The sequence below is a fragment of the Eutrigla gurnardus genome, assembly GCF_963514095.1.
Source record: "Eutrigla gurnardus genome assembly, chromosome: 16".
Taxonomy (NCBI): domain Eukaryota; kingdom Metazoa; phylum Chordata; class Actinopteri; order Perciformes; family Triglidae; genus Eutrigla; species Eutrigla gurnardus.
The window spans coordinates 7014515-7025572 of record NC_139927.1 but is presented as its reverse complement, the minus strand read 5'-3'; the positions used below and the strand labels follow the sequence as shown (position 1 = coordinate 7025572).

Below are 11058 nucleotides of genomic sequence, written 5' to 3'. Positions count from 1 at the left end.
TTTTAAATAAACACATTTTAACACACATTTATAGTTTTTTTCTGGAAACACATTAAAGTTGTCTCTATTTGTATTTTCTTGGATAGCAACTTAAATACATAACTTTTCCCATGTTCGATCAAAACCGCGATTGCAAAACGTCTGACGGCGTGTGAAGTACACCGCGGACATGCGCAGTTTGGCGCGTTCAGGAGCGCCAAATTTACCGGGATGCGAAGGAGGGAGGGAGGAGGGGAGGAGCGGTAGTATAGCTGCTGCCTGTTTAAATTAATGTCAACCTGACTCCTCGCAGGGAGAAGAAACTCAGAGCGGATAGCGAAAGTACGCAACCTGCGAGCCGCTTTACACACATTTTAAAACATGGCTCGGCGGCCGAGAAACAGGTAAGAACACACACATTTACTCGCATTTGCATCATCTTTAACTGTCTGTTCTTCACCTCTTATATGCGTGTTATACCTCACGTAGTTACTGCTTTTCTTCTCGCGAAAAGGGCTTAATATGTTGGACACGGCGTGCGTTTAATGCAATGTCTTTTATTCAAAGCTAGTTTTGTGTTTGTGAACCGGCTTTTTTTTTATGTTGTTGTTGGTTTCTTGGCCGTTAACGCGGAGTAATGGTGTGGGTGTCTCGCGCGCCCATGACAGGTGGTGGTCATCTGGCATGTGCGCTCCTCGCGCTGCTGTCAGTGGTGAGAGAGGGAAAGGGGTCTCTCTCTCCCTCTGTGTGTGTGTGTGTGTGTGTGTGTCTCCCTCACACACACACACGGATTAATAACATTAGGCGGGTGGACAGACGCATGCCACCCCGCGCGCAATACGGTGCATGGACATTGGATTTAATAGACATTGTATAATAAATACAGTTTTTTTTTTTTGTTGGAAAAAAAATAAAACACAACGCGGCATGGCTGTCTAACATGTCTGATAGAAAGTATAGCAAAGCGTCATAAATTGAGTTTATGAAAGTATTTTTATTGCAATTTGGTTCCAGTCCCCATCGGACACATGTTTTCAGTTTCACGTTGATGTAACTTGCAGATTGGCTCTTGTGCATCGATATAGCTGACCCAAAGGTCATTTCCAACCGGCTTATGAAACCTTATGTTGCCGCAGCATCTCAGTTATTTTGGAAACTGCGCTTTCGCAGCACACCCCCCCCCCCCCCCCACCCACACCCCCCTTTACGTGCACTTTTTTTTTGTATTTCGCACTTTTTTTCACGCTTTTTCTTGAGGTTGCGTGTTTTTTCCTTCTTCTTCTTCTTCTTCTTCTTCTTCTTCTTCTTCTTCTTCTTCTTCTTCTTCTTCTTCAGTGCTGGTTGTTGGTTTTATTCTCATGCGTTTAGATAACATGCAGAACGTGTGAGTTTCACCTCACGCGAACCGATAAAGACGAGGTACATTGATAATAACCGTACTACTGTTTCATGCTGCAGTTTTCACGTGATTCATCATTCTCAGTGCACTGCTGTGTTCAGTGTGTTTTTTCCTGTTCATGCACGCAAACCTCCTTGCAATATCTGTTTATTATTTAGTGTCTTTATTTGTAGTGGTTTGATTGTTAAAATAAAAAAAAGAAGAAAAAAGATGCGGTTGGATTGACAGTAAAACATAAAAGGACTGCTATGCATTCACTTTTGTGTATTTTTCATTGCTGCTCATCACGCATTTAGGTAACTGAACCAAAAAATAAGGAAGATATTCCACTCTAATATCCTCTTGTGTACACACACACACCTGTCACTGGGGTTCCTGTTCACCTGTTGCTCTGTACACCAAAGTACCCTACCTGGCTTCCACGTTGCCCATGCTCTACATTCTGATTGGTTAACCACTCGTTGCCAGTGCGTGTGTGTGCGTGCATGTGTGACTGTGCTGTACAATGCAACTGCAGGTCTGAACACGCCAGGGTCACGAAATTATGATCGCATGTGCCAATCCCAGTATCTGTGGAAACCAAAAACATTGGAACCTGTTCATCCATCTCCCCCACTGTCCCTCCCTCTTGTTCTTCTCTCTCTCTCTCTCTCTCTCTCTCTCTCTCTCTCTCTCTCTCCCTTGTGGGTGTCTTGGCTAAAAGCCTGCACCCAAACCTTCAAGAATGACTGGTTCTTTCTGTGTTGACACCTGATGAGTTAAAGAGTGGGCCGAGTTCTTTATGCACTCTGTAAAGAGATGATTAGGGAGTAGTTTTGGAAATAGACAGGTACTTATTGTGTCATTATTTACCTTTCCATTATCTTACACTATTCTTTTTCACATAGCCTCCACCTATTTTTTAAATGTGTCTCTCTCTCCCTATGTGTGTGTGTGCAGTGTTTACAGCAGCGAGGAGGATGAGGAGGAGACCGAGATGTACGAACATGATTATGATGGATCACTGGTCAAGGCAGGGAAACGCCACCTCGGCAAAACACGCTGGACGCGAGAAGAGGTACAAACACCTGTCGAAAGCACTTCAAAAACCTACTGTTCAGTGCAAAATGTTTCCCCACGGCTGAGCTCACATGTTGGATAGCTTCAGGAGATATCACGTCCCTGGAAGCTCGGGAACCCTTTCTTTTTATAGTTTGGTCTGGTCTAACCGCATTCACTGATGATTGTGTTAAACTGCTGGTGGCGATGTTCATTGCAGTGACATATGTATAACAAACTGTGCTTTTTTTTGTTTTTTTTCTCCCAGGATGAGAAGTTGAAGAAACTTGTTGAGCTTCATGGTTCGGAGGACTGGAAAGTCATTGCAAGCTTACTGACTGTAAGTAGGAATATGCACACACACACATGCATGCACACAAGTACACGATAATCTCCCATAGTATATGGTTGCTTACTAATCTCCTGTTCCTCTGATCTACCAGAATCGTACAGATGTGCAGTGTCAGCACAGGTGGCAGAAGGTTCTCAACCCAGAGCTCATCAAAGGGCCATGGACCAAGGAGGAGGACCAGAGGGTAAGACAGCCTTTTAGAGATCGTTAAAGTGCATATAAGGTCACAAAATCGATGACGAAAAATGCATCTTTGCACAGATTAAAGCAGGACTGCGTTGGATGTCGGAGTAACGTAGTTGGATACCACTCGTAGGAAACAGGCAATCCAGCGTTAAAAAGAACACTATTCTGTAGCAACTCCTTGGCTTCTGTTGCACATTCATAGTTTCCTAAAAAAAAGTTGCTTGTTACTCAACGGGAACACGCTCGGCCCTCTTAAAGCCTGTGAAGTATTTATTGAACTAGTCCAAAGGAGTTATATTTCCACCCAGATGCCACTGTAATGATTAGCAGAGTGGCTAACGTTCCACTGGAAACTCCCTCACTGCTCCCCAGCAGGTGCTCTCAAGCCCCTCCACAAGTAGAAAGATAAAGAAGGAGGGAAGGAGAAGCATTCTCCAACACAATGTACACGTTTTTTGATTTTTTTTCTGTGTAACTAATTGTTTTTTATTGTCCTTTTCTCTCCTATCTATTCTACCCACCACACACCTGTCATCTCTTTTTACCTTGTTATTTTTTTATTTCTCTGCACCCCTTTACTTCTCCCTCTCCTCCCTGTTATTGCTCCTTCCTTCCTCTTTCCTCATGCCCCTCCGCTACCATTTACTTCTCTTCCTTTTCAATGCTGTTCCTCCTCGGCTCTTGTCTTTCCTCTTTCTCTCCCCCCCCCCCTCCCCCTACACACACAAACACACAACCCCAGGTGATTGAGCTGGTCCAGAAGTATGGAGCCAAGCGCTGGTCGGTGATCGCCAAGCACCTGAAGGGCCGTATCGGCAAGCAGTGCCGCGAGCGCTGGCACAACCACCTGAACCCGGAGGTGAAGAAGACCTCGTGGACCGAGGAGGAGGACCGGATCATCTACCAGGCCCACGAGAAGCTGGGCAACCGCTGGGCCGAAATCGCTAAGCTGCTGCCTGGCAGGTGAGGCAGGGACTGCAGAAGAGGGAACGGGGCTAAAAAGAGAAGCTAGATGAATCACTGAACACTTTTGGTTGACTGTGCAATGTTGCGGTTGAGAGGTTGAAATGGACGCGAGGTCACACAAGGATTAAATGTAAAGAGAAGAAAACAAAAAGGGATGAAATGAGGACACAGAAGATGGAGGGGGTGAATGAAGAAAGACTTGCTGTTGTTTTGAGAGATAGGAATAAAGATGATCAGGAGGGGAAAAGGTTGAAAGACTCTTTAGAGAGAAAGACATAATAGAATCAAATGACTAAGAGGAAGGGAATGAGTGGAGAAAGATACTGTCCTTTTTCTGACAAGATAGTAATTGCGCTGTACTGATATCCTTATCAGTCGTGTGTGTGTGTGGGTGACTGAGACTGTGTCTATCTGTTGCAGCCTGTGTGTTTTCATAATGAATAAGCTGTAAGTTAAAAACGTGCCATTCATCACACACACAGGACTGACAACGCCATAAAGAACCACTGGAACTCCACCATGAGGCGAAAGGTGGAACAGGAGGGCTATCTGCAGAGCGCGGCGAAGAACGGCAACTCCTCGCTCTCCATCAGCGGCCACGGCTACGTCAAGAGCAACAACCACATCATGGGTTACCCCCACCACTCGCCCAGCCACGCGCAACTGCCTCCCCTGTCGCCACTCAACTACCCCTACATTCACGACACGCACAGAGTGAGTGGGCCTTGAACTGCAAGTCGGGATGCCGGCAGGGAAATGATGCTGATCACGGAGCCGTTTATTTATGTGTCTGATTGGCTTCCACAGGTATCGTTCCCCATGGCCGTGCATTTGAACCTCCTCAACATTCCCCAGCATGGAACCGCTGCTATACAGGTAACATGGCATTGCAGACGCAGTATGACTACAGTGAAGGCAACAGGCAAGGCGAGAACTGGCGCTGAAGTGTGCTTCCTGCTCTCGTTTTCTCAGAGACACTATAGCGACGAGGATCCCGAGAAGGAGCAGAGGGTGAAAGAGATCGAACTGCTGCTCATGTCGACAGAAGACGAACTGAGAGGCCAGCCGTCACTACCAGTAAGTCCCTTGAACTTGGATGTTACGGTTTGACGGCACGATTTATGTGCATGTGTGTTTGAGCCTGGCTTCTTTGGAAGTGTGTGTTCATGTGAGGAGGAAACATCTGGGGGGTCTGTGATGAAATAGGTCCTCATCGCCATTTTAGTGCTTCTTATGCAACCCTCCACTCAACACATAAAAGTTCCCTTTCTTCTTCTCTTTTCCTCATTTGTAAAAAACTTTTTACAACTCTTCCCTTACTGCCAGCCGCGCTTTTTTTTTCAGATGGTCGTTTGACAGTTATTGACTGTTGATGTCCTCCTCTCCCCCACAGATGAATTTGTCCTATCCGAGCTGGGCCAGCCAGAGCTCTTTGACCAACAGCTCAGAGGGTGTAATGCTATTACCTCACCACCAGGCAGCTGCCCCGGCCCTGCCTCTCGACCAGAGCTGCCTACCCGAGGAGAGCGCCTCTGCGACACGTGCCAACAGCAACAACAACAACAACAACAGCAGCCATCACAGCAGTCCCACGTTCTCAAATACTATCCCAGAGTTCATGGATTGCGTCATTGATTCAGTAAGTATCTGCGTTTAGTTTGGCTACTTTGTGTTGGCCAACTGTGTCCAGATGAAAAAAGGATAGCTTAGCGAGTAGCAGCAGAGATCTTTACCAAGCGGTGGGCTTTGACCCATATTTTCCCACCCTTTTTCCCAGAGCCTCAGAACAAACAGGGTCTCGCCCAATCAGGGCTCCAGAACTGCTCAGGGAGCATGGGCTGGTTTCATCTGCTCAACTCCCAGGCCTCCGCCCCTCAGAAACCTTCCCTTTTCACCCTCGCAGGTAGTTAAAAGTAGCCGCGTGTGATCAGAACCCATCCAATCACCCACCTGCCACCTTAGGACAACAAGCGACCATTCAGAATTAGTGTCTCCCGCTTTAGTTTTCCATCTTTTTATTTCATTTCACCTCTTCATTTGAAACACCAGCCGTCTTCTTGTCTACTCCATTTCTATCGTTCGGATCGAGTGTGCTCCTGTGATCTGCCGGCCTGTTACTGCTTTATAATAAACCTGTCAAGCTGCTCTAATTGATTGGTTTCCTTCCGTTTGTTTCCACAGTTTCTCAACCAGTCAATGAGCCCAAAACACTCCGACAACGACAGTTTACCGATGAGTTCGCCGGTGGACTGCAAGCCTCTGATCAACCACACTATCAGGCTCCAGAAAGAGAACGAAATGTAAGTGGCTCCGTCTCTGACGTATCTTATTATGAGCTGTGGTTAAATGACGCCTTACAAACACCTGTGTGTCTCTCTCTCTCAGGTTCAGAACTCCAAACATTCGTCGTTCCATCCTGGAGTCGTCTCCTTGTACGCCCACGCCTTTCAGGTCAGCCCTGGCCATGCAGGAGGCCAAGTACGGGCCCGTCAAGCTAGTGGTGAGAAAGGAGGCCTTCAAAATATAGCTTTAAGTCTTGAATTTGCCGTGTCGCCTGCTGTTGAGCTTTGCTATAGTGTCCTTGTGGCTCACTTTGGGGGATTTGTGCCTTTTCCAGAACTCCTCTTTGGAGCAGCAGATGGTGGAGTCCATCAAGCAGGAGCCGATGGAGTGCGCCATTGAGCAGCCTCCTCTGAAGAAGATCAAACAAGAGGTACTTTTTACGCCCATGCAACCATATTACTTATACATCATCAATTACTTAGAATTCTCCCGTGATAGCTCATCCCCCAAGCTAGAGTAAAGATTGATTAAAGACACCTTATCCACACAACCAAGGTGTGCCTGAAGCAGGCGGCGGCTGGAATGAATAATGAAATTATTTCGTTATTTGATTCCTGACCACAAATTGCTCAAAATGTGGGAAGGATTTGATTAAATTCGGTAAAACAAATGATTTTCTTCTCTCTATACCTACTCCTGGTTCTCTGTTTAAAAAAAACATGCAGGCAAACGAGAGACACCAGATGTTTTTGTTTTTATGTTAAAAGACCAAAGGCGAAAAAAGTGGGATGTACTTTCAGTTGTGGGAGCAAATATGGGGCGTTTTTTTTTTTTTTTTTTTTTTCTTCTTTTTTTTTTTCCAGTTTCGCAGAAAACTCTTCAAGCAATAATCGTAGGTTACTGTTGTCGAGGAAGATCAGTAACGTTCCCCGAGGCTAGCGAATGTACCCGAGCTTGCACGAGGTTTGATATTTACCATAATGTGCTTTCTAGGTGGAGTCCCCGTGCGAGAGGAGCCCGTGCATGCAATGGGAAGGACAAGACCTTCACACGCAGCTCTTCTCCCCAAACGGCCCCGCACAGGAAGTACCCGTGAGTTCACGTTTGACCACATCACAACACGGCTCACTCACCGAATCTCAATCCTGATTTACGTTGCTAAGCTATTTTTTCACCTGTTCATTTAGGACTTAATTACTTGCTCATTACTGAGTGAAGATGGACACAAAATCTACCACCTCCCTCGCAGAGGCATGGGCAGCCCGCTACAGGTGTGTATGGCGCGTCTATGTGTGGATTTATTGATTTATTGCACGTTAGTCATCGAAGCTCATCATCCTCTTCTCTCTCTTCTGCCAACAGCAGCTCAGCTCCTGGGAACAGGTGACCTGTGGGAAAACAGGGGAGCACGTTTTGGCCTCGGAGCAGAGCCACAAGTACATCAACACTTACCCTACAAGGACACTGGTCATGTAGCCAGAGACACACGTTGAACTGGAAAGACCAACCATCCCTGCGCTGGACGCAGCGCTGCGGATTACATATTTGTTGTGGTACAACAGTTGGGAGAGGCGCTAAGCCATTGGTGTTTTTACACTCACACTTGTTGGATTTCAACCAACCAAAGACTAAAGATATTTTTTCTTTTTCTTTTTTTTTTTTTAAATCTTTTGTATAGAATTTGCTATGGGTTCTATTGTACGTCCTATTTCCTTTGGTCTTGTCATCGTGTTATTATCAGTGTATTATAAATGGGAAACGGTGGCTATATAATTTGGGCTGTATTATTAATTCCGAATTTTGATATTAATATAAAGAACAAGATGATTAATTTATTTCTTTTGTTTTGATAATGACATGTTGTTTTTACAATTGGCCAATGGAGCAGTGTTGTAAGTTAAGTATTTAAGCCCTGTTAGCATTATCATAAGTCCAAAGGCATATTAATGAATTCAAAACTGACCTCGTTATTTCAGTCATGAAACTTTTCTTTTTTTTTTTTTTCTCCACCGGCTACAATGTGTCTACTGTTTATTTCAAGTTTTTGGTCTGTGCACCTCGGTAAACACTTAACTACTGAACAAGAGCAGCAGTATCTGTTCTTACGTCATTATTCAACTATGAATTATCATGTTTTTACACAACCGAAGGGGGCCCAGCCTTATTAGTATTACCTGACTACCACATTAGCACCTTTATTTCATAAAAAATTTGAGTTTTCATTTCAACTTTCAATTCATTTCTGTCCTTCACAGTATCAACTACGGGGAAACATTGAATGAACAAACATTGTATTTGTTAAAAAAGGTTAAGTATGTATATTTATACATTTCAAATTCAACCTTAAATGGGGTTATATGTTTGAAACAATGAGCTTCACCCAGTAAGAGTAAGACCAAGCTGCACTTGAATCTTATATTCTCCATAAAAAGTGAGAGTACAAAACACTGATGTTTTATATTGTGCTACAAAGAAATCCCAATTGAAACTTTTGTATGGTTTTCGTTTTTAAACATTTCTTTGAATCGTTTTGTATTGTTGTTTAATGCTTATTCAATCAGCATTTTGTTTTCTTACTAAGACTGCAGTAGACCATGTCAAACACTTTTATACGCCTTGTTTTTATACTAGCTTTTGAGCGAAAAAATGATTTTATGAAAGCATTTACACATGCCAAGTTTTCATGTTTTTATACTTTTCTATACTGCCTAGTAAATAAAGTGTGTTGTTTTTATTACAGCCTTGGGTTCAGTGTCATTTTTTGGGAGTATTTCAGAGAAAGTGACGTAGGTTGAAGGCGTAATGGTGGTGGGAATTCCAACGCAGCTCCTCTAAGACAATAAACATTTCCATATAGTTAAGCAAATGTGCTGTTACGAGTAATTACTGTCGCACAAATAGCCTGTAGTGGTTTAAGTAAGTGTAAACAGCGCTGTCCAGAGTAGTTCCTCTGTTTAAAATGAATGAACTATTTGCTCTCTGGTGCCTATGCAAATTTTTTGAGAGAACTATAGTATTCAAATACACACACACACACACACACACACACAATCCTGCAGATAAAGGTTTGTTGCAGATCATAAAACTTTCCCCAGATTACTAAGTAAGTGTAGAGTTTATCAGCCAGCGAAGGAAATAAGCAAATGTACCCAACCGTCTTTGGATAAAAAGGCACCACTGGCTCCGAAACACAAAGGGAAAGTTATCTCTGGTGAACAAAATGGCCCTCGACTCCTTCACACACTTAAATGAACTGTGTTGGCTTACTGCATAAAAGCCCATGCTCCTCATTGTTCTCCGACAACGCACGCGCTCACACGTGTATGAGCTCCGTGTTGAGTCTCTTGAGGAGACTTCGCTTTTCCTGTGAGGCCACGAAAGCCAAAGGGGGGCCCAGGACTCAGACCAGGAGCTATATTTACACCCTCTCCCCTCCCCTCCAGCCACCTGCCCCCCCCCCACACCCCCACCCCTCCTCACCCGGATCCACCACAGTGCCCCCGCAAATATAGATTCCTATCTCAAGTAGTAGTCTCGGAGGGATACATAAACAGAAATGACATTCATCACTCACAGGAACTGTGATGTTTAAGGCAGGACCTAGCAGAAATAGTTTCCTCTGGACTGCATGCTAACTGCAGACACACACACACACACACACACACACACACACACACACACACACACGCATAAAGTACATGATATATATATATATATATATATTGAGAGGTGTGTGTGAATTCAGAAGATTCCCTGTAATTGTAGTGAGTCTGGTTGTGTGTGTGTGTGTGTGTGTGTGTGTGTGTGTGTGTGTGTGTGTGTGTGTGTGTGTGTGTGTGTGTGTGTGTGTGAGTGGGGGTGTATTGTGGAAAGAGGCCAGAGCAAGAAGCAGACTTTCACATTGGGAATTTCACCATCTTCTACTACACCCGAAAGGAAAAAAAAAAAGCCCCAAACCCCATGAGATTTACAGACACCTGCTTCCACTGAGTGAGAAGGCAGCTGCCTATGTTTGTGTGTGTGTGTGTGTGTGTGTGTGTGTGTGAGAGAGAGAGAGAGAGAGAGGTTTATTGACAAAAACAATATCACCAGATGGATTTTGTAAGATGTCAGAATAGGTTAGAATTCAAAATGAGACTGTAGAAAATACGGCCTCACTGATTGGACATCGCAGCTCTTCAGCGTTGCCAAAAAAGTGGAGCGGTATATACAGTAGGAGGGATATGACTGTGTTATCATCAACAGTTCAGCGCGACAATCATTTGGGAGGAGGCAGCAGGAGAGAGTGTGATAGTGCTCAATATCAAAACACCGACCAAATTCACGATATTGAATTCAAAAGTTCATTTCAGTTCAGTTCAGAAGAGTGTTGTTTTTTTCTCTCTCAAGGCCCAAATCGACACTAAAACAACACCGAAGTTACAAATAGCAAAGGAGAGCAACGAATGTTAAAAATACAATTAAAAGGCAACACCATACCTTTGTATGATGGACAGACAGCAAAAAGAGGCTGTTTATTTACATTTACTTGTACAAAAAAGTGCCTGCAACTTAAACGTCTGCAGTAAAAGTTTAAATTGTATTAATACATCATTTTAATATCCTCTTCAACAGTAAAAACATGTCGTTCCTGCAGAGGCAGAAACACAAACATGTCTGGAATACACGGTGTAATGTCTCCAGTTGTACCTCAACCTGGAGACAGGTTTAGCTTTTGGTCCGGGGGTGCCATGGCAACGAGGATGTGCAAGAATTTGCATGCTCCTGCATGGGCATTGTAACTGGTAAACAACACGTGATAAAGGCCCATTTTCTCACAAATATTGAGCTCTAAACGTCAAAGCAGAAGTTCTCT

At 44.2% G+C, this 11058-nt stretch overlaps 1 protein-coding gene across 2 annotated transcripts; it reads left to right on the top strand.

Annotated features, from left to right (window-relative positions):
• The first annotated feature begins 265 nt into the window (after window positions 1-265).
• myb (v-myb avian myeloblastosis viral oncogene homolog) lies at window positions 266-8942 on the top strand. 2 transcript variants are annotated; one of them, XM_084030104.1, is made up of 15 exons: window positions 266-383; window positions 2318-2435; window positions 2685-2756; window positions 2860-2952; window positions 3697-3917; window positions 4403-4634; window positions 4728-4796; window positions 4893-4997; window positions 5314-5559; window positions 6102-6220; window positions 6306-6420; window positions 6538-6633; window positions 7197-7295; window positions 7391-7474; window positions 7569-8942. In XM_084030104.1, the coding sequence occupies exons 1-15, from the start codon at window positions 361-363 to the stop codon at window positions 7677-7679; spliced, it is 1803 nt and encodes a 600-aa protein (XP_083886230.1). In that variant the 5' UTR covers window positions 266-360; the 3' UTR covers window positions 7680-8942. The 2 variants fall into 2 exon arrangements, with proteins under 2 accessions (XP_083886230.1, XP_083886229.1); XM_084030103.1 differs by having other exon boundaries at window positions 7566-8942.
• The last annotated feature ends 2116 nt before the right edge of the window (window positions 8943-11058 follow it).

Bases quoted from the DNA above. Each gene is read 5' to 3' on its own strand.
- myb (XM_084030103.1), top strand. From the start codon at position 361: ATGGCTCGGCGGCCGAGAAACAG. The intron at 2,436-2,684 runs GTACAAACACCT...TTTTTCTCCCAG, and splicing joins CACGCTGGACGCGAGAAGAG to GATGAGAAGTTGAAGAAACT. The intron at 2,757-2,859 runs GTAAGTAGGAAT...CTGATCTACCAG, and splicing joins TCATTGCAAGCTTACTGACT to AATCGTACAGATGTGCAGTG.